General features: G+C 40.3%; 1 protein-coding gene and 1 non-coding gene across 2 annotated transcripts in view; both read left to right on the plus strand.

Moving 5' to 3' along the window:
- Positions 1-24,064, plus strand: part of Prorp (protein only RNase P catalytic subunit) — a 135,871-nt gene that overhangs the window by 109,641 nt on the left and 2,166 nt on the right. Inside the window, exons 6-7 of the mRNA XM_063224420.1 lie at positions 16,229-16,377; positions 21,323-21,518. Of these exons, the coding sequence (XP_063080490.1) occupies positions 16,229-16,377; positions 21,323-21,518 (345 nt within the window). The remainder of the gene's footprint in view (positions 1-16,228; positions 16,378-21,322; positions 21,519-24,064) is intronic.
- Positions 2,946-3,083, plus strand: LOC111757406 (small nucleolar RNA SNORA2/SNORA34 family). Its single transcript, XR_002791766.1, has one exon. It is a non-coding gene; the product is annotated as a small nucleolar RNA SNORA2/SNORA34 family (small nucleolar RNA).

Below are 24,064 nucleotides of genomic sequence, written 5' to 3' on the forward strand. Positions count from 1 at the left end.
ACACTTTAGGTGACTCTTCCAAGAACACTTCCAGCACATAGATAATTTTATTTTGCACAAATTTCCTTAAAATGTTTCCAAGTGTATTTTGGAAGTATCTTTAAACCAGAAGTTAGGTTCCTATTCTGTATTGTGGCTTTGTTCCTGTCTGGGTAGAGTGCTGTAGGTGACTGCTCCTCATACTATTTGCAGAGTGCCCCAAAAAACAAAAGAAAAAGAGCTCCAATTCCAAAGGCTGCAGAGTATGACCTTGAGGGAAATACAGAATATCTTTAGAATCTTGTTTTAGCTTTTAAAAGCTGGTGCTGATGTTGCATCCAAAGACACCATAGCATATTTGTGTTTGTTTTCATATCAAAAACAAGGACGGTCTCTCCCAAAATAGAACTTGAAATAAACTTTTCACTCCAGTGGGTTATGCTTTGACTTTGGCTTCAAGGAATCCCAACATATTGACAATACTGCTGTTTATCCCAGGTGAGAAGGCTTTCCAACCAAAGTACTTAGGATTTCCCACAATTCTCTTAAGATAGATGGAGCACTAATTTCTAGTGGAATAATCATAGTCACAGATAGTGTGGAATAAAGGGCAGGATTGAGAAGGAAATGTTTTGAAAAGAATGGGGTTAAAATTGAAAGTTCCACAGTACAAGATGGTTACTGATCAAGCGCGTGGGTTTAAGGTTAGATTTGTATAGGTTTGAAACTTTGCTCTCCTATTTACTGGCCTGTGACTTTAAGATAGGATCTTACCCTTGCTGAGCCTCAGTTTCCACCCATGTAAAAGGGAAATAAGAGCAGGTGGTATAACTGTGCCGAATTCACAGGATATCTAGGAGGATTTAAAGTACTCGTGACATGTCATAATTGCCCTAGGTGGTAGGTGGGAGCAGGGTCCCAATCTGGTTCCATCTGGTTCTCCCACCACCCCCATGGAGGGTCCCAGCCACTCTGGCTGCTGGAGGAGCTGCAGCGCCCCTCTCCGTGAGGCTCCCATGCACCTCGGCCCGCAGCTCCTGCACACACCCTCCTTGCCTCTGAGATGCCCAAGAAGGAGGTCAGCTAGGCCAAAGGGGCAGCAAAGAAGAGCCCAAGGAGACTGGTAATGTTGTCCAGTAAACCTGCTCCTGCAAAAGTGGAAACAATCCAAAAAGGCAGCGGGCCAGAGATTTAGCTCAGCGGAATAAGCACCTGCCTAGCAAGCATGAGATCATGAATTTGATCCCTGGTACCAAAAACAAAAGAAAGAAAAAAAGTAGCGGGAAAGGATACATCTTTGGACAAAAAAGGTGCAAGCAAAAAGGAAAAGGAGAGCAAAGGCGAAACAGGCTGAAGTGGCTAAACAAGAAACCAAATAAGATTTACCTGCAGAAAATGGAGAAAGGGAAAATGAAGAGAGTGCAGCCTCAAACGAAGCAGGAAAAAAGACCAAGTCAGATTAACCACACACCATGTCCTATCAGGACTCCCCGGTCTCGCTGCTTGTACAATCCAGAGGAATATTGTTATCAACTATTTTGTAAATGCAAGTTTTTTAGCAGCTCTAGTAACCTCTTTAGAAAGGCGGGAATCCTATCTCATTGCATTTTCTAAGGGTAAATTATTTATTTAGAGGTAAAATCATTCGCTGATTGTTCATTTTTTGGCACAACCAGAAAATAGTGGGATACTGAATTAAGGCAGGTTTTGACTGTCTTGGGTGTCAGTTTAACATTTCATAGGTGGGGATTAGTTTTATATCCACAATACAAAGCATGCTAGATGGCAATTTAGAATCACAATCATGCATTTAATATGCCTTGAACATTTTAAAATGATTTCTACTCCTATATTTTTAGTAAAATTGCTTACTAAGAAAACTACTTCCTGGCTGTTGCCCTGTCAGAATTGTATGCACTTCCTAACATCTTTAGTTTGGTCATAGTAGTCCAGTTTGCCTAATTTGTTAACGTGCTGCAAAAGATCGAAAATTTGAGTATGTAGTTTATAAGATACAAAATTGTGAATCAGTGGCATTTAAAATAAGATCTTAGCAACATTTGAAGATAGTGGTACTTAAACTTCTTACAGAAAATTTGCCTCCAAATTTGAAGCTGGACAGTCTCTGGAATAACTGAAAAAGAAACAACACGTGGCCTTTTACATTTTTGGCATGTGTGTTTAGAATTCTGTAAAAAGTGAAATGTCTCTATTGGTCTTCAACACAACCGATAAAATCTCAAATATGAAAGTAAGTAACAATAATAATAATTGCCCTGGAACTCATAGCTAGTGGAGGAAAAATAATATTCTTTTTGCCTTACATCACTTTTTAATCTATATGCCTGAAAAAAGGAGTCTCAAAACAGCTCTTCTACTGAGAACCAACACTTCCTGTCCACGCCTCTGCTTTGATTAGAGAAGTACAATGAACACAGTTGTCTCGTGTATACTCTAATCCCTCTGACACCTCTCCCTCAAATCACATCCCCATTACTGCTTCCTGTCATTTACGGTTTCTGTGTCCCCATTTCTACTACGAAAAGCAGAAGTGAGGGTGATATGAAGCTTTGGGGATTTCTAAAAACTGTTCTTAACTCCTCCTTATTATGTTAAACTATAGTGTTAGGAATGTAATATTTGACAGACCACACACCATAAAAGAATTCTCCCACTAGAGACTTTAATGTTTTAACTTTTTAAGAGACAGGAATTGTGATGTTTTTGCATATACAATATGACAGTTTCACAATTATAAGAGTTCATTAAATTTAAATTTAAGACAGAAATTTTCTGTTTAATTTCTTTTTCTGCTACATTTTGCTTGTGGAGAAAGTTAGGCTTTTAATTTGCCTTGGGCGGGACACAGGGTACTTTGCCTAGCATGAGCACTTACAGTTAAACGTATGTTAAAAACGGTAGAACACTGGCAATTTCTTGTGCTTCTTAATATAAAAGTGTGTGTGCTGGCCCTGAATCAAGGCCGGCAGCTTCCGGACACTGTTGGTTTCAAGCAGGAGCCTTAAAGAGATGTCTTTCTATGATCTGTTGGCCATTTCAGAACTTGGTCAATGAAATGGTCAATTCACTAGAAAGAAACAGCTTGAAATACTCCCCCACCATGAGTGGCTGTGAACATGGCAAGCTGTGGCAGCCCAGGACAGGAGCCACTGGCATTTACCGGGACCACATCATGCTGGGACCTGGAGCACCGGGAAACCAAGCAACCCCTTCCCCCCTGCCTGTTTCGTTTTGTTGAACTTCATTATACATGAAAGTATGGACACCTATTTTGAAGAGAACAAGAGACTCTGTAAGACGGCCGTTAGTGACTTCCCTATTGTGAAGACCTATTGTGAAGACATGGACAACTATTTGGAAGAAAATGAGATAATATGATAGACAGTGGAGATCTCAGGTCGTCTAGCTTTGAAATTTATATCTCTTACATTGCTTTCTTATGTCCTATTTTGTTCTGTTTTGTTGTGTTTTTTACCTTCTTTAAAATAAAAATTTTTTAAATTAGAAAAAAAAAGTGTGTGTATGTATTTATAAAATGTATAATGTATGAAAGAGACTGTTTAAATGTATGGCTTAAAAATAAATTGATGAGGGCTGGGGATTTAGCTCAACGGCATAAGAACTTGCCTTGCAAGCAGGCGGTCGTGAGTTCAATCCCTGGGACCGATTAAAAAAAAAAAAAGTAAAAATAAATTGATGAGCCAGGCATTGTGGTACACACCTATAATCCCAGCACTCAAGACGCTGAGGCAGGAGGATTATTGCAAATTCATGATCAGCCTGTACTACAAAGTGAGCTAAAGACCAGTCTGAAGTCTTGGAGTGGGGATGGAAGTCTGAGCGTTTGTTATTCAAGACCCTGTCTCAAAAAGACAATCAATCAATCAGTCAGTCAATCGATGAAACTAATACCTCTGTCCCTACTGGTTGGGTTAAGAAGCTCTCTGGTGTACTTATCTAACCTCTTTTTCTTTACCTCTCCTAACCTCTTTTTTCTTTATTCTTGACCCCAGCTGAACAACAATCTTATCTTCTGTGAAAAGTAATTTTCATTATTTAGAGTTGAAAAGCTGGGTAGCAAGTTCAATCCTAGCTGTATGAGCAAAAGGCAATATTGTCGCTATTAGATGAGAGCCCCCTGGAGAACACCCAGCTTTGTCTCTAGAAATCCCTTCCAGGGCAGTCAGAGTTCACGCTCATATGTGAGAAACAGGGTCCCTACCTCAGGCAGGGTGTGTGGCAGAGCTGTGACTGTACATGACATCCACCAGAAACACGGTCAAAAAGGACATCCTCTACTTTCTGCCTCTAAACTCACTCTGATTTTTCTCCAGCTTTCAGGAGTAGATCAGAACAGACTTCCTTGCATTTTGAGTAAAAATGTGTCTTTTCTGATTAAGATAGCATAGCATGCAGAGGATTGTGGAAACTCCGGTTATTGTTAAGACAAGCCGTGTTCAGGCATTCTATGCTCAGGTTAAAATGAGGGCAGACAGCAGTAGGGATCTCGACGATGATAGTAGTGTGTAGCTGTCTGTTGGATCCCTTTCTAACCTGAAATCATTGCTTTTTATCTCTGATACACAGCTGTCCTGGGATCTCCCTTTGTCCTTTTCCCATTACTTCTCTTCAACATTGGGTCTCCTGTTCCTCTTTATTAGGTTAGTCTTGTGAGGGGAAAATTCTTTAGGAATTCTTAAGGAAGGGTGCATGGGAGACAGAATTTTTGAGCACTTCCATGTCTGAAAATGTCTTGATGTTGCATGATTATTTGGCTGAAAACATATCTAGATTAGAAATAATACTTTCACAATTTTGCTTACAGTGTTTAGTGCTTCCAGTGTTATTCTTGGAAACATTCTGATCTGACCTTTTGTATGTGATCTGCTTTATTTCCTCTGACACTTCCAGAGTCTTCTGTTTCCAGTGTTCCAAGGTTTCACAGTGTTGTGATTTGGTGTAGTCTGTTTACAGTCACTGAATTGGACATACAGTGGATTATTTCAGTCCAGAAACCTTTCATTTGGTGAGATGGTTGTAGTTATTTTGTTGATGACTCCTTTTCCTGAGTGATTCTAGTTCTCTCTCCTTTTGAATAACAAACGCTCAGACTTCCATCCCCACTCCAAGAGAAGCAGTATGGATTTGAGGATATTGGGGTGCTTGAATTCATAAATTGAATTCTCCTTCAGTAGCTTTTAGTTAGTTCTCTCAATTAGTCTGCACACCTCCATTCAGCCTCTCTCCTTTGTGTCCAGTTGTGGAATCTTTTCAGAGTTGTGCTTGTGCTTAGCTACCTCCCTTTAGAATTGATTTAGATTTGCATGATCAGTTATCATTTGCCCATCTATTTTCCATCTTCCACAATTATGTTGCTGTTGTTTCCTAGCACTTTGGATTTGTCCTTTTAGAAAGTCTGTATTATAGTTTTTCATGGAATTTCAGGTGGCAGTGGGATTACATGTGTTTTTTCAGTTTGCCTTCTTAACCTGAAATCTAATGCTCCTATCAAGTGTTACAAGAGAGATTAACACAAAAATGACACAAGCCTTGATAATGCCAAAAGAAACTTTTTTCTCTGTTTTATTCTTTTCTTCATCTTTTTGTTGAGAAAGAGGAGTATTCAGTGGGGGTTGGGATCCCTAACTTAACTAGTTCAAGGCTATTTTGTTTGATAATACCTAACATTTATTGAGTACTTGTCCATGTATTTTGTATCTACGTGCATTATCTACATGATACTCAAAGTAACCCATTGTTACTCCCATTGTACTAACAGTGAGACAGAAGAAATGTAACTTGCCCAGGATCACAAAGTTTGCACATAATAAAACCAGAATTTGAACATAGGCAGTTTGACACCAAAGCTTGTTCTATTTTCTTAAATGTTTACTTTTATTTTTATTTGTTTGTTTGTTTTGCTGAAATGAGGATTAAATTCAGGCACTTTGCACTGAGCTATCTCTCCTGCCCTTGTTTATTTTATTTTATTTTTTTATTTTGAGACAAGTTCTCATTAAATCACTAAGCTGTTTAAGCTGGGCTCAAACTTGTGAGATTCTCCTGCTTCAGCCTTCCAGAATGCTGGATTATGAGCATCACTGCTCATACTAAATTTTACAGTCTTAATCACTTAGCCCTGGCTAAATCTTGTGCTCTTAATTACCCTATTGGTAAATTATAGATACCAAATGGAAAACTCTTGTGTGTGTTCAGTTTCTTTTGTTATATAAGCCATTCCACTTGCAGGCCTATATAAATGGCTTAGAATGTTAACTAGAGATGTTCAATAAATAACTAAGTCTATAAACTTTAAACAGACAATATTGTTCCAGAAAACAAAGTCATTAACCACAGTGTACAATTTTGTGGATCTTTGTAACTAGACACAGCTATATGAACTGGGGTAACTGGAGAGACTGCACCTCTGTTCAAGCCTCTGGAGCCCCCACTCATCACGTTCCTTCTCTCCTAATTGTTAGATGGCCTGTGACTGTGAAAGTGTTCACATTCTTTCCTGGAGTGAGAAAATTATTCTATGTACTTGTACTGGATATAAATTTCCCTGTGGGAAATTTTTAATAAAACTTTTGAAGGTAGAATTTAAATGCACCCAAAGAAATTAATCTTATCTCCTTGGAACTCATTTTCAGCATTTAAGCTACCTGTCCTTTTCTATCTCAGGATAAATGAAACACAGAGAAACTAAAAAGACCCAAGAATGTGCATAAATGTGGGGAAAAGTCACACTATGAGTCAGGGGCCAAATCTGCCTTCTAGACCACTGTCTCAGCTGGCTGGGGAAATCCAAGCAAGCCTGCAATTTAGTTGTTTTCTAAAAGGCTGGATAACTGTGTGGGTGCTGATGGCATGAAAGCAGACAGTGGTGTGCAGGAAACATCCCACACTTGGCAGGATGTTCCCAAAGCAGGAAGGGCATTTCTCTTCCTCCTTAGGATTGTTTCATTACTAAGGACAAAATGAGATAATTGAAATCTCCCTAAAATACCAAAACCTGACCAAAGCAGGATATAGGACATGGTAGGTCTAACGTAAACTACTGGGATCATTTATGATATCATAATGAAGTAACAGCACTGTATTTATATGCGTTATCCCAAGACACTCAGAGCTTTGTAGAGTGTTAGTCATCATGTAGTTTTAAATCTGTGCCTAAGGAGATGGAAGTGGACTCCTCTTCAGTCTCAGCCCATGCCCCCTGGAGTGACTCCATCAGACTTACAAAGCTCACAATGCTGCTTGCATACACCTAGTGAAGGCATCCCTCTCCCTCCTTAGCCCCAGCTTCTGCTTCTTTACTAAATACTTCCTTTCTCATTTTCTAAATCTCTCTTATTCATCAAGTACTAATCTGTCTCCTATCTGGTATACAGCTCTTGTATAGTTCCAGCAAGACAGGGTTATATTCATTTAAAAAATAGTATCTTCCTCCCTCTGCACACAACAATGTCTGTCAAAGGTAGAATGACCAGAAACCTTAAGGTACAACTTGGGTGGATTTCCTGTACTGTCCCCCTTGATGGCATTTTCAGAAGACCCAGAAAAACATCAAGTGTAGCAGTCACTTGAGAAATATAGTCATTATCTCTGAGACAGGGATACTCTTCCCAAAACTTAGCTCCAGAAAAAAATGAGAACAAAAAGCAAAGAAGGAAATAAAACAGGATGTTAACCAACCTACAGAGGTACTAGCATCCTAGGAAGTAGTGGGAATCTCCAGTGTGCTAGTGAAACTTCTGACTTCTCTTGTTTTTTCTGCACTGTAAACTTTGTGTACAGGACAGTGCATCAATTACAAGCATTAGTTTTGTGGTCTTCAGCTCTGGAACATTGCCTCAGTAAAGCTCTTCCATTGTCTTAGTCCCAGAAGTGGCTTCATGTCTTTTAGGTTTTAAGAAATAAATGTCATAATTAACAACTGTACTTGGAAGAATATTTCCTTTTCATAAAAAAAATTTATTTGCTTTTCTGGCTTTCTCTTTTGTGTGCCTTTGACTTAAGCTTATCCTATTCTGAATCTCACCAGACTCAAATTGGAAAACCTCACCTAGTACCATCAATCCTAGCTTAAGCCCCATGTTATCATGAGGTTTCCTTAGTGAAGCCATCATATAAAAAGTGGAGAAGTATTTCCTGCCCTTTAACACTATTAGGGGCAGCAGAGGAGGGCAGAAAGGCACAAAGGCCAAAGCACCATTTACATTTTACAAATAAAAGAGATCTTAGCAAATAAATAAAATAGGAATTTGGAATTTCAGACTCTGGCTAGAACTCCACACACAGGTCCTCTTATTGATAAAATGTAAATTTGGAATCAGCCCCAGCATGGTAACCTGTTAATTCCCAATACTTGAGAGGCTGAGGCAGGAGGATCACAAGTTCAATGGGGGGGACCTGTTCCCCCCCAAAGCAGTTATTTAATATATTCAGTTACTAAAAACAAATAAGAGTGATACTAGATGATTGATGTTTCAATTATAATTCCACCTGAAATACCTCTTCACTGAATATCAATGTAAAACAAGTAGAATCTTTATCCCTGTTGTCTTCTGGTTGCTATCTCTCATGGGCAGGCAGTGTGCTGAGTGCTGTGAATTCCCTTTATGCTCACTGCCGCTGCCTCCAGGCGTTGCTGGCCTCTGACTACTCCTGGGCTTCATGCTGTCAGGTTCTCTGTACTTACTGCAGTCATGGAGAGACTCCCACACCCAGGTCCCACACCAGCTACATGGCATCTGCACCATGGCCCTTCAGCCTCCCACTCCATCTCCTCCCAACCCCTCTGCCAGTGATTCACCTCCTGTTGCACACAGAAAATAGAAGATATTAGGAGGAGTGACTTCAGTTCTCCGTACAACACACGCGCACCATGCAATCAATATCCCTGTCCTTCTTCCAGCTGAGTGCAGAAGGTGTGCTCCCCACCTCTTTTCTAGATTCCACCTCCCACTTTCCCAGGAACCTTGTTTCAACATTTATCCTCATCTGTGCTTATGTCTTCAGCCTTTATGAGAAAGGCCCCTGCCTTTTTCTGATTAAAATACGAATATTCTTAACTTTCCTTCATCTTAAAGAAGAAAAAGTAGAAGCCTGCTCCCTTCACAGTGAAACTTCTAGGAGGTTGGCTTTGAAGAGGCAGGACTAGTTTGCAAAGAGACAGCTGTGCTTGCCAGAGAGCGTCTCTTTGTGCAAAGCCAGCTGCAGCCTTCTACGAGTTTAGAAAACCAACAGAAATTTCAGTCCTGTGCCCTCTGGGGTCATGAACATGTCAGCACTGGGTTGCAGGCCACATTTTGGTCTTTATCTTACACAGTGCTTCTGTAACACTGATAGTCATTTGCTCCATTTTTTCCCTTACTTTTTATTTTTATTTTTTTGTAGTAGAAGAAATGGAACCCAAGGCCTCATGCATGCTAGGCAACACTCTACTACTGAGCTACACTTCAGCCCTTTCCCTCCTTCTCTAGTTTTCTATCTTTTCCTCAGGCTCCATTATAGGCTTCCCTTAATACTGTATCCCACTCCACCCCAGTGCTGGGAATTGAATGTAGGACCACACACTGAGGCCACACATCCCCAGACCTTTTCATTTTGCATTTTTTTTTTTTCAATTTGCATTTTGAGACCATGTCCTCCCATTGCTCAGGCTGGCTGTGGACTTGCTGTCTTCCTGACTCAGCTTCCCAAGTAGCTGGAATTACAATGTGAGCCCCACACCCAGTTTCAACCTATTCTTTAAATAGTAATGGTCCTTCAGCCTCCCACTCCATTACCTTCCCACCCCTCTGCCAGTGATTCACCTTTGGTTTCATCCTCTACTTTCTCGCTCACTAAGTCTTTATCCTCTCCTGTTATACAGCATCTACTGGCTGCCATCTCCTGCCATCATGTGTTCCCTATTGACTCCCAGATTTTTATCTGCAGCCCAAAGCCCTCTCTTAAATGGCAGAGCCACGTAATTGGCTACCTGCAGGGCATCTCCATGAGACTCAGGAGCTCTTCTCACAGAGCCATCTCTGTACCACCTTCTGTCGAGGGGTCCAAGTCTGCTTTATTGGCTTCTTATTTCCCACACCCACTCAATGACTAAGTCAGCTCAGCGCTGCCTCACCAATTCTCAGGCTGCTCTATTCTCTCCACTGCCGATTTTCTCATCACCTCTTGACTGAATTAGTGCAGAAGGTTCCTAATTGCTCTCCCTGTTCCTGTGTAGCCTTCTTGCAATCTATGTTTTAATCTCTAAAATGGTAGTCATGTGACTGTCCGGTTAAATCCTTTTCATTTCCTCCACTGTTTTCAGGCAGGAAACCTTACTACTGCTTTCACAGGCTCTTGTGAACTGACCTCTGTTTCATTCCCAGCCTTATTTCTGGCTCCGTCCGCGTCTGCCTCCCACTCCTCTGCCTGAACCACAGTTGACGCCTTGCAGTTCCTCAGACTCCACTTGCTCTAAAGAGCCCCCACCTTCAGGGTGCTGCTCCTTGCCCGGGGAAATTCCCATCTTCTGCCTGGATAATTACCTGAAAGCCCAAGCTGCTCGCACTGCTCTGAGGGGACTCCTGACCCGCCTCCTCAATCGCAGGCCTGACGGAGGCCCCTTCCTTGTTCTCCGGTTTAGTGCGCAATACACGGTGTTAGTCATTTGACTGCATGCACCTTGAGGTTAGGAATAGCTCTGCCTTCAGATCTGAATGTTCTCAGTAAGATTAATGAATGAAGTGACCTTTTTAAATTTTATCAAGACCATGATTTTAAATATACCCATGCGTGGGCACACACATGAATGAGGATGAAAAAACACCTTGAAAGCCAGGCGTGGTGGTGCACATCTGTAATCCTTACACTCTGGAGGCTGAGGCAGAAGGATCACTGTGAGTTTAAGGCCAACCCGAACCATAGTGAAATCTTGTCTCAAAAATAAAGAGGACTAAGGACTTAGCTGCGTGAACACCTGCCTGGCAGAGGCAATGTCGTGAGTTCAATCCCTGTACCTAAAAAAAAGAAAGAAAGAAAGAAAAGAAACTTTAAAACTTCTTACTTGAAATTATCTCAGTGATTTTTCATATATATGAGGTGTATGATGGGTTATAGTTCTCTTACTGAAGAACTGACATAGATGACATAGATTTACTCCTGTAGACATCAAATCCCAAAGACTTGGTAACGTTTGAAGACCTATAGTCCCCACAAACCCAGGAAGTAGCCAAGCCTGGAGAGGGGAAGGTAAAAAGTTCTAAGGATGGAGAAAGGAAGTTGTATGTGCTATTTAGGATCCCTCAGGAAAGACCTTGCCCTTATGGGCTTCTCCTGCCTCCAAACCAGCTTTTCTACTTCCGGAGCAACTCTGCAGCTCTCCTCCCACATGCTGCCCTTCCATTTATATTTCTACCCTAAACTTAGCTTTATGCTAAAGGCGAGTGTGACTTATAATTGTAAAAAATTTCTCTTACCTCTTTCCACAGGAGACAAACCAAATTAAGGTGGAAGACACATCAAAAAGTGTTTGAACCAAATATAAATTCGAAACTTTTTCTTAATCTGATTTTTAGAGAATTATCCTTTAGACAATATCTTGAGGATGGAGTAAAATAGTAGGGAATATAGACAACAAAAACCCCAAATCAGAAATGAATTTGTTGTAGCTAGCATATAATTGGGTCATGTTTTTAACATGTAGGATTGATATGAATCTAACTCTCCTTTTAATAAATGTTTGCCATTATAGTCACTGGGCTTTTTCCCTCTCTTACTTCTCCTGCCTTTTTGTGGGCTACTCAGACGTGTTGTTACTGGTACAGATTTGCAGCACATAGTGATCGTCGTATTCTTTGTGGGGAGTCCATGTACATAACACAACTTAATGTTTTTTTAATCTTCTTCCTTTCCCTTCCCTTCCTACTCCTTCCATCTCTTGGTCTCCTTCCCTTTTGGAAAAGATCTGTTTCCTATTCTCTTTTATTTTGCTCTATTTGTATATAGAATTTCTCATGTAAAAGAAATCATGCTATGTTAAACATGTGTGTCTGATTTCTTTCACTTAACATTATGGTCTCAAGGTGCAGCCATTTTCCTAGATGACTCAAGATTATCCTTTATGGCAGAGTAATATTCTATTGTATATAAACACCATGTTTTCTTTATGTATTCATTTATTGATGGATATATATAGACATAGGCTGATGCCAAGGTTTAGATATTATGAGCTCTGCTTCCATAATCATGTGCATTTGTCATTATAATATGATGTCTTTAGTGCTTTTGTGAAGATGCCTAGCAAGGGAATAGCTGAGTAAACAGAATTTCTAGTTCTAGTTTTTTGAGGAATCTCCATACTGGTTTCCATAGTAGTTGTGTTAGTTTACATTTCTACCAACAATGTGGAAGGATTCCTTTTTTCCTACAGCCTTCCCAGCATTTGTTATTATTTGATTTCTCAACGATGACCATTCTTTCTAGAATAAAGTAGAATCTGAATATAATTTTAATTTGTACTTCTGTAATAGCCAAAGATATTGATCAATTTTTCATGTATTTATTGGCCATTTGGACTTTTTCTGAAACGTGTTTGTTCATTTCAGTTACCCATTTTTTGATTGGGTCTTTTATTTTGAGAGATCTAGGTTTTTTTTTTTTTTTTTTTTTTAGTTCTTTACATATTCTAGATATTAAGCTTTTGTCCAAGATGTAGATGGCAAATTTTTTTCCCCATGCTGTAGGTTGTCTTCTCTCTGTTGGTTGTTTCCTTTGCTATGCAGAAGCTTTCTAATTTGATATTTCCATTTATTTGCTGATTCTTGATGATATTTCTTGTCCCACTGGGGTTCTGTTCAGAAAGTTGTTGGCTGTGCCTATGTCATCAATAGTTTTTCCTGTTTGATTATATTTGTTGAGCAGATTATATTTGTTTTAACATTGAGATCTTTGATCCATTTTTATTTAGTTTAGGACATGGTAAAAAGATATGGGCCTAGATTCAGTCTTCTGCATGTGGACAGCCAGTTTTCCCAGCAGCATTTGTTGAAGAGACTCTCTTCCAGTGTGTTTTTTAAAATTCCACTTCTATTTCTCCTTACTGAGGCATTTTTCTTTTTTCTAATTTCATGTTGTACACAGCATTTTCGTATCACTATGGACATGCATCACAGTCTATTCATATTATCGTTTCACCAAGTTTCCCATCCACTAGACCACCTCTTTCCTGGTCCTTGGATACAGAGAAGAGGCCTTTGGCATGTTGGTTTTGTTTTGTTTCTTCATTTGTACGCATTGACTTACTACTTCTTCATCTCCAAGTCTGAGATAGATGGGCGGGGAGGAGTGGGGGCGCTTTACCATGCATAACTCAGCACGCTGAGATCTTAGTCAGTTTGTCATTTTTTCTCTGGCTTTCAAAGTCATTTTATGTATCTTTTCTAGCTAAGTTGCTAAACTGTTTAAAATGGGTTTAGATTGTGATCCTCCTACCTCAACCTCCCAGAGTGCTGGGATTACAGGATTGCTCTGCCACACCTGTCTCCCAGTTCTGTTTTAGGGCTAACATAGAATTAAGGTAAATTTTCTTTTTCTTTGCTATATTTGTGTTTCTTTGCTGGATATACCTTTGCAGTATGATCAAAATATATGGTAAATGTTTAAAATATTTTTTAAAAATTTGTTACAGTGGGGCTGGGGATTTAACTCAGTGGCATAAGCACCTGCCTTGCAAGCAGGCGGTCGTGAGTTTGATCCCCGGTACCAGTAAAAAGAAAAAAAAATTTGTTACAGTAAAAGATACATTGCCATTAAACCCCCCTCCCTCATACACACATATCCCATTGTTCTTGCCACTTTTTAAGGCAATTCTGGAAATTTTTCATGATTGTCTTTATGAAATGCTGTCAAAAATACAGTGAGTGCCAGTAGAAAGGCAGGCTCATAAAAACATCACATTTGTCTCATCCACCGTATTCACCAGAGCTGGCACCATGTGACTTTTGGCTTTTCCCCAAAGTCATAATGACCATGAAAGGTAAATGTTTCAAACCAATCTGGACACTGAGGCAGCCATAGCAGTGCAACCAAAGAGACTGATGAAAGAGAACCTCCAGGACAGTCTCCATAGGTGGTAAGAACAGCATATAAGTGTGTTCAAAACAAAGGGGAGTATCTTTGAGGAAGATTAATGGCAGTGTCTTTCACTGTGATAAATTTTTAAAACCTAAACATTCACCATAGTTTTCAGTCACACCTCAAATGACTATGACCCAGCACACTGGGTCTCACTTTGGAATTTATTCCAGAGGAAGTGAGCTTTTTATAGCTGAACTGTCACAGGTTTCTGCCCACTCATTTGTCTTTCCTGTGTCTTTTATTTATTTTCCTGTCTTTGGAAAGCCGCTGTTAATAGAGACTTCTCAGCCACAAGATGGTGTCCCAGAGTAGCTAACTAAGATTTTTCTGCTTTTTCTTGAGCCCCTACCTTTACTTACTATTAGTAAACTCAGAGCTGTTTATCTGAACCACAGTATAGCTACAAAACCTAGTTACGTTTTTCTTTAAATTGTGTCTTGCTAGCTACATAGAAACTTAACTGACCAGTATCAGAAATGCATCTTTGTTTGGATTTTTTGTGTCTTTATGAGAATTCACGGGGAAATTTTAAAAATAATTGTCACCCTAATTAATAAGGTCAGTTGCCATTTTCTTTCCAGGCTCATTGAAAATAATCTGTAATCTTAGCATAGCTTTAAGAAAGGAATAAGTGGAGGCAAGGCAGTGGCACACATCTGGGTACTTGAGAAGCTAAGGCTGGGGAAAGACTAGTTCAAAGCCAGCCTGGGCAACTAGTGAGGCTCCTATTTAAAATAATAAAATAAATAAATTCTAAAACAAGGCACTATGACTGCCTTTTGAGGTATCTGAGTCTATGCATCATACTTTCTTAGTATAAATGTTTGTTCTTGATACTATCCCATTTTTAAAATAATAGATTATAATAGTATATAAAATGTATAAAATAAAAAGACTAACAAGCATTAATGTTCTTTTAGTAGTAAACTATGAAGGTTTTTTTCTTTTATCTTGTAGTCTATATTTTTCATGTTTTTTCTGTTGGTTTGGTTTAGGTTTTGTTTTTGTTTTTGTTTTTATTTGTTTTTGTACCGGGGATTAAACTCACAACCTCACACTTGCCAGGCAAGCCTTAAGCCACTGAGCTAAATCCCCAGCCCTAGGTTTTGTTTTTTTGAGACACAGTCTTGCCATGTAGTCCAAGCTGGCCTTGAACTCACTGTGTAACCCAGGCTGATCTCAAACTCATGGAATCCCTCCTGTCTCAACCTCCTGAGTTTTGGGATTATAAACATGTGCTATCATTTGCAGAATGTGTCTCATGTTTTAATATGAGCTGGTATATGTTGGGCATATTGTTCAGTTAATAAGAAAATGTTTATTAACCATTTTCAGTATCATATATGTATTTTCCTTCTAGCTTTGATATTAGGCATTCCCTTGTTCAAAGCAGGACCATGTCTTTAAATTTTTGTGTTATTTTTGTAATAACTCCCAGGGATCTTCCGCATAGACAAGATTGGGAAGTACCTGTTGAAGGAATACAGAAGCCATTATTCCTAACTGAGGAAAACAGCTACCATTTTACCAGCTGTAAAGTTTTGGGTTCGGGGTTGCCTCACTGGTCTTTATTCTTCTCTGCTCAAGTCAATATTGGTTCGTGTTTTTTGAGCCAGTTGTGTCCAATCTGTCTTAATTTAGAACTAATAATTAGGGTAATAAAGCCAACTATTCCTTTCTAAAATAAGATTAGTAACACAGCAGAGTAGATGCAAATCCAATCTAAGTATATAGAACATATGAATATACCAAAGTGTATCTACTTGGGTTGAAACAGTGTTGGAAGTGATAGGAATAAAACCCTACCCATTTTGAGCCTCCTTATCTCTATCCCTAACCCTAACCCTAACCCTAACCCAGTGAATTCTAGGGAACTCAGTTTAAAAATAACTGAATTTATCTCTGTTTAAAAACCCAACCCTGGATCTAAAGTGATCATACCAGACTGGGGTTAAGCATTAATTTGTAATGGGGAAAGATTTTATTCAAACTTTCAAGGATGGAAAACTTTCAGGACTGTTTCCTTATCCCTTACCTTGCCACTAAGTGACTGAGATTTTTCTCTTGACCCTTTTGGTGCTGGCTTTGTGTTTTTTAGCTCTTGGAAGTGGTATCTCTGCTGGCCAAACAGAATCTACAACTGCTGGTGCTGGGCCGGAAGCACATGCTAGCCCGAAATTCCCGGTGGAGAAGCAGTGAGATGGAAAAGGTGCAAAAGCAAGCCTATTGTTTTTTTGCTGATGATATGTAAGTATTGGAGGTAACAGGTCAATAACACTAGGATCCAGTCATCAGCTTGTTAATTACTTACTTTTGCCATTTTAAAAAAAACCCGTGTAAGGGCTGGGGATTTAGCTCAGTAGCCTGCCTTCCCCCGAGGGGGAAGGAAGGAAGGAAGGAAGGAAAGAGAGAAAGAGAGAGAAAGAGAGAGAGAGAAGGAGGGAGGGAGGGAAGGAAGGAAGAAAGAAAGAAAGAGAAAGAAAGAAAGAAAGAAAGAAAGAAAGAAAGGATAATAAATCAAGGATGATGGTACACACCAGTAATCCTAGCACTCTGGGAGGCTAAAGCAGGAAGATGGCAAGTTTAAGGATCACAAGTTTGAGTCTAGCCTGGACAACTTAACAAGACCCTGTCTCAAAAACCGAAGGGCAGGGGTTGGGGGCCAAGGTGTAGAGAGCTGGTGAGATAGATCAGCACAAAGGCCCTGGGTTCCACCACCAGTACCTCTAAAACAAAGTATATATGTGGATTCGATCTCATTAAAAAAAAAAAAAAAAGATTTGAGGCAGTTTACAAAAATATAGTTTCTATAGCAGAATAAATTTAAATCAGGATAAAGGAGAAATTCCCATTAATGGAGGTATAATGAAAGAGGCAAAGTTGTGTTCATTTGTTTTCTCAAGGTGATTTTTGTTCTGTTCTCTCTTGATGGGTTGTTTTGGGTTCTAAATTAAATAGGTGAGATGAGATTTTTAGCTGAAAAAGTAGCAATAGGGAGATAATTACTGATAAGATAACGGTAAATCATGTTGATGTGTCTGGTTGTGGCATTTCATTATGGAGGAAATGCTCCTCTGATCTTTAACTTAAATAAGGTTAACACTAGGACAGCTTCATAATGTTATACTATTGATGATGATCAGTGTTCAAATTCTTTTAGTGGTACTATTTCAAGAACATTGGGTATAAAGCTGTGATTTGAATCGCAGAGTTTTGAACATTGGTCGTAGTATAACCCGGGGCAGGATGATGTGAGGGTAGTTTGGTTTAGGCATTCTGGGATTGCATCTGTTTTAAGCCCTACGGACGGTACTGCTCATGAGTGGAGTACATCTTCTAATGAAATTAATATACGGATTGGTATTTCTATGGGAAGAACAACTTGATTATCTACTTGTAGTGGGAGTTCTCCAGGTTTTAAATCAGCTGTAGGTACTATATAATAATCAAAATTGAATTCTTTATAATCTGTATATTCGTAGTCCTATTGTTTTAATGGTTAATGATGGGTTATTAACTTTGTCTATTATGTGTAAGATTCAAATAGAGGGGAGTAGGGGGCAGGGGAAGAGGAAGAGAAAGAGGAAGAGGAGGAAAAGACAATATAGAAGCTGTTAGAAGGGAGTAGATAATGAAGTTTAGTAGTGTAAGTAGAATAGCTGCTATTCAACTTATGTGGGCAACTGATGAGTACGCTATGATTTTTCGTAATTGTGTTTGGTTGAGCCCTCCTCATCCACCTAGTAGAACAGATGTAATGGCTGATGTAAGGATTAGGGGTTGGTTAATTAGGGAAGATGATTGAAAAAGGATGGATAGTGAACAGTAGTGAACACGCCGAGACCCTGCAGTAAGCAGGTGACAGGTGGGCAGCAGTGTCATTCTAGCAGTACTCCTCAGGGCCGTGAGAAGGCACAGGACACAGGGAGGGCTCAGGTTGGGGCAGACGGAAGGGTGGCTTTGGCGTGGTCAGGATCAGCTCCAGAGGGGCTCATCTGCTAGAAGGGAGCACCCTACAGAGCGGGAGGTGTGGTGGGAAGCACATCCCTGCAGCTCGAGGATGCAGCTCGGCTCCGAAGCCCCAGGCAGGAATGCACCTGGTATTTATGACCACAGTCAACAGGCCAGTGTGGATGGAACAACTGCAACAGGGAAAGCAAAAATTTTTGAGGTAACAGAGGAGGCAGGGATCATATTACAGAAGAACTCAGAGGACCTGGATACAAGCAAGAGGCCTGGATCCTATTTTTTTTTAATATTCAAATCTTTTATTAACAGCAACTATTGGTGAGAATTTAATTTTTTCTACAATTTCCAAATACCTGTTTAATTGGAAAGACAATTAAAAAACAAAAAATGGTCATGGGATCACACAGGACTGCATATGCCCTCCACCATCCACTGGCGACAGAAGGGATGAGGGGTAAAGGGGCAGCACATCAGGGAGATGAGGACAAGGCTGAGCAAAGTGCTGGCAGTCTCTGCTTTTCCATTCGGTGTGGGAACTGGTGGCACCAGACAGGGAGAGCTCTTTAATATAAAATGATTTTAAAAGATGCTTCAAATGCACACATGGGTGTCCTTGAGTTCTTCAAGATCCCTGTTTAAGGTGTACCTGGGGCTGTGAGGCCTCCTCCCCCAGGTGGACAGAGATGGGCTTGTCTGCAGGTGACCAGAAGAAGGAGAAGGCACTGCTAAGGGACTTGTCACTCTGTGCAGCCACCAGGGGGGAGCAGGTGGCTCCCCAGTGGCCCTTCCCCTGTGTCCCAGAGACAGTGCCCCTTGGTCTGGGCTTGAGATTTTACTTTTTAAAGACTAAGTTAGAAAAGGGGAGCGCTGTAACAAGAATGGATCTTCTATGCAGGACACTTGGCATTCTGTGTGAAGTGCACAGGGTTTAGTTTTAAGCACTGGCCAGAAAGAGCTTCTTTTAAAAACCTCAACATGGCCAAGTAAGATCCTATTATAGAAAGGGAAAATTGGTAGTGAGCTGCAGCTTCCCAGGCAGCCAAAGAAACGTGGAAATCCTGGTCCATAACAAAATGTGCAGGGTCCATAAAGTCAGAAGAAAGCAGCGAATGAGGAGAAGCGTGGATGTGCAGCAGTGCATGTGAATCTTTAATGCGCATTTAGGTTTTCATAGTGCTGGTGCTGCCAAGTTTAATTCAAATCCTCATGGATAACGAGACCCCTAAGCCTGGGTTTCATTAGGTGAGATGTGCTGTAGCTTCAAGTCTTGTCATTATTTCCTGAGCATTTGTTCTCAGAAAAGTGAAACAGTTTTTAGTGAATGAAGCAGGAGGCCACTTGCCCATTCTAGTCTCAAACCAAATCCTTTTCTTTAGCCGGGAGGAGACACTCCACCCTCCAAGTGATGCCATGTGTGATCCGTCGTTTTAGGCAGCACTGGAAGACAGAGCACAGGTGTGGTTCAGACCACAGCTTTGCCACTTCTCTGGGAAAGGTGTTTCCCTTCTCTGTCTTCTTTTCCTCATATGTAATCTTCAGACAGGATGTGGTGGCACACACCTGTAATCCCAGCACTCTGGGAGGCTGAGGTGTAAGGATCAGAAAGTCAAACCCAGGCTGGGCATTTTAAGATTTAGCACGAGCTGTCTCAAAATAAAAAAGACTGGCTCAGTGTGAAGGGTCTGGTTCAATCCCCAGTACTGGGGATATATAATCTCCATGGAGTTGTCACAAAAATTAAATGAGGTAATACTTAGTTCCTATAAAACTCTTAGAACAGTATGTTGGTTGCTGTCATCATTTTTCTTACATAAGAGAATTAGATTGGGGCTGGGGATTTAGCTCAGCGGCATAAGCGCCTGTCTTGCAGTCGTGAGTTCGATCCCTGGTACCGATAAAAAGGAAAAAAAAAAGAATTGGATAAATGCAGTGTTACAATTCTAAGAAACCTGTTGGAAATCGGAGTGGGGCCTGTAGTTACTGCATCAGCTAAAGTTCTCCTCCTTTATAAAGACTGATTCACTGACCTTCTCTGTCTCTGGATTTACATATCTAAACATTTAACAGTAACCATTTTCTACTATGGACCAAAGAAGCCTATTTAAATACTGAGTGTTGTGAATCCTCATGTAATTTTCACCCAGCTTTAGCAATTTCCATTATTTTAATTATCTCATTCCATATAATTCTCCAAATTTTCTGGGGTTTTTTTCTTCCATCTTTTTTTTTTTTCTGGAGATTTTTAAGGCTGTTTCCCATCACTTTATCACTTCACTTGAAATAGATCAGTGTAGGGTGAACTGGGGCTTGAACCCAGGGCCTTCTCATTGATTTATAGTCCAGTTTTCCCCTCTTCTTCTCCCCTGCCCTGCCCTCCCCTCCCCTTCCCTCTCTTCTCTTTTCTTGCCTTTTCCTTTCCTTTCCTTTCTTTTCCTTTCCTTTCCTTTCCTTTCCTTTCCTTTCCTTTTCTCTCTTTTTTCTTTCCTTCTTTCATTCTTTCTCACTAAATTGCCCAGGCTGAGCTTGAACTTGGAATCTTCCTGCCTTAGTCTTTCAGAGTGCTAGGATTACAAGTGTGTATTACTGTGCCCTGCTTAAGGTGACCTTTAAATGATCCTGTTTGGATCATTTGGCCCAGGATATAAGGCACCTTTATCACAGGCTGCAGTGTCTCTCCTCAGCCAAAGCACTTACTGCTATTTTCCGAGCACATACATGCCAAGGTAAGTCCTCAGGCTCAGGGTCTGTCGGAGCCTCTGAGTCACTCTCTCTTCCCAGAGCAGAAGATGCTCACAGGGACTGACCCCACCACCTGTCCTCAAGCTGCTTCAAGATGCCAGTTTCAGCCGTTTATTTGGTGGCTTTCAAAAAGAAAGTGTCACACTGCCCTAGTAGTATTCTGCTGTGTATTAAGTAGTATTCTGCAGTAGGTAAGGAAAATAGATAAAACCACAACGAACCAGTGTGGAAGGAGAATGGTTAGGATTCTTGTCTCCTATCCTGGGCACTATCATTGCCCTCTCCTCAGCACCTTGGTTCTGCACAGTGTCACCCACCAGCCCCAGACCTCTACGTTGTCTGGAATCATCTGGGAGATCATGTAAGTCAAGAATTCACATGCACCTCCAACAAAAGGAGGAAAATAAGTAAAAAGCATGGTGAACAGTTCTGTCTCCTGCCTCCTGGATCTGTGTGATTATGTCCTTTCTCCTGCCCGATTCAGCTCAGAGGATGACCCATTCCTTCTGTATGCCACACTGAACTCGGGGAACAACTGCCAGTTTATCACAAACGACCTGATGCGAGATCACAAGGCCTGTCTGCTTGACACCAAGACCCAACGGCTGTTCTTTAAGTGGCAGCGGGGACATCAGCTGGCAATTAGGAGTGTGTTTCCAGGGTCACATATAACTTTTCAGGTATGGATTCCATTCTCTGTGTGATGTCAACAGAGGCAAGCAGATGTAAGAATGTCGTATTGTTTAACAAAACGTGATGCTCAAGTTTTCTGTTTTAGTTTGGGATTTGGCATTAGCCAATTCCTAGAATGAGTGTGTCTATCACAGCAGAACTTTTCCTGGGCAAAACCCAAATTAATTGACATTTTGAAAGGTCTTGGGTAGTATCAGTTTGTGACTGCAATTCTGTCATAAGTTACAACTTCTCATGTGTTCCTTTTCCTGTTTACAGTAGCTCACAACTTCTCACCCCTGTAGTTAATCAGAAGCCATTAAAAAGGGCTGGGCACCTGCCTGGGAAGCAAGAGGTTGTGAGTTCGATCGCTAGTACCAACAAACAAACAAACAAAAAATCATTAAGAAACTCACTTTCCTTTTTAAATACACTTCTATGGTACTCTCAGAGGAGTCCTCCTTTACTTCTAGTTTAGATGTATGTGGAACAGGGATACCTCTTGTGTGAAAGTGAAGGAAGAAAGTTAATACAGAGAAATATATTGTGGTCTTTAGTAAACGATGGTCTAGTGGTCAGAAAATACACAGGAGATGCAGAGATGAGGAGATGTTAGTCAAAGCAGGCAGTTTCAACCAGAATAAGGTCAAGAGATTTATAGTACAATATGGTAGCTATTGTTCATGTAGTGGGTTCCTCTTTATCTTTCATTCTTTTTCTTTGAGAAAGGGTCTCAATTAGTAGTTCAGGCTGGCCTCGAACTCAGTCATCCTCCTGCCTCTGTCACCCAAGTGCTGGCATTACAGACATGTACCACCATATCCAGCTTGTATTCTTAAAAAATGCTAAGGGAGGGGCTGGGGATTTAGCTCAGCGGCATAAGCGCCTGCCTTGCAAGCAGGCAGTCGTGAGTTCAATCCCTGGTACCGATAAAAACAAAAAAGACAGATAAAAAAAAAATGCTAAGAGACTAGATTTTAAATGTCCTCACAACAAAAAATGATAAATTGGTGAGGTTATTTATATGTTAATTAGCTCGGTATAGCCATTTCACAATATATACATTTCAACATATGATATTGAACACAATAAATATAAATAATTTTCATTTGTTAATTTTAAAAATAAAATGCAAAACAAATTTATAGGAAACATGGTATCAAAATGATACCAAAGGGATTTCATCAACAGCATCAGGACTGTATCAGAGGAAACGATACTGGACAACCAGTCTGGTTTCCTCAGGAATAAAAAAAACAAGAAAGAAAAATAGGGGTGGAGCCTGGCTCATGCCTGTATTCCCAGCACTCGACAGGCTGAGGCAGGAGGATCGTTGCGAGTTTAAGACCAGCCTGAGCTACAAAGTGAGCTCAAGACCCGCTTGAACTGCAAGAAAGACTCTCAAAACGACAAAAAAAAAAAAAAAAAAAGAAGAAGAAAGAAAAATAAGGGTGGGAAGAGAAGGTCTATATTAAAAGAGAATTAAGAGATATTTCAACCTGTCACATGTAAAACCTTATTTCAATTTCCATTCAAAGAAACTATAAAATGTACGTACACAAACATAATAATTGAGGAAATGCAAACAAATGTAATAGTGTTAAGGAGTTATTAATTATTCTGTCGTATTGTTTTTGTTGGGTTTGGTGCCAGGGATTGAACCCAGGGCCTTGCACATATTCTGCAATAACTCCTCAGCCAGAAATGATTACTTCTTAAGTGTAATAGTGGTGTTACACTTCCACTTGCAAAACAAATCTTTTATTGTTTCAAATAACACAGTGAAATAATGCAAAAGAAATGATGTGTGAGATTTGCTTAAAATCATCCAAATGGAGAGAGTGGGGCAAGGAGGTGGGTGAAGTGCGGCTGGTGTAAGGTGACTGTGAGTTGGGAATGGTGAGACTGGGCGATGAGCACATGGGAGTTTATTATAATATTACTCTGCCTTAGTATATTTGAAGTTTTTCCCTTTCACACGTAAAACCAATAAAGGCAACCAAAGGATTCTGTAACTTATAAATGTGATGCTCCTACAGGGGGTCCTTAACCTTGAAAATGAACCTGCTCAGAAAGGATCCTCTTTCGTCTAACACTATCTTCACAGAGTTCACGCTCTTTGAAAATTTCATGGTGGCCACGTGTGGTGATGCACACCTGTAATCCCAGCACTCAGGAGTGGAGGCGGGAAGATTGCCACAAGTGCAAGGCCACCCTGGGCTACATAGCAAATTCAAGGCCGGTTTGCATTTCATACAGTCCATAGCAAGACCCTATTTCAATAAACAAACAAAAGCTGGGGATTTAGCTCAGCAGCATAAGCACCTGCTTGGCAAGCACAAGGTCCTGAGTTCGATCCCTGGTTCCACAAAAAAAATGAATAACAAAAAGTTTTTTAAAAATTTCAAAAGCACTGGGCATACAGTTCAGCGGCCTAAGTGCCTGCCTGGTAAGCACAAGGTCCTGAGTTCGATCCATGGTACCAAAAAAGAAAATTTCAAAAGGCTGGAGGTATAGCTTAGACCAAAAGTCCTATATTCAAACTCCAGTTCTG

Source organism: Cavia porcellus, unplaced genomic scaffold (assembly GCF_034190915.1).
Source record: "Cavia porcellus strain 051 isolate PalLab524CR breed Dunkin Hartley unplaced genomic scaffold, mCavPor4.1 scaffold_1, whole genome shotgun sequence".
In the NCBI taxonomy this organism is placed as follows: domain Eukaryota; kingdom Metazoa; phylum Chordata; class Mammalia; order Rodentia; family Caviidae; genus Cavia; species Cavia porcellus.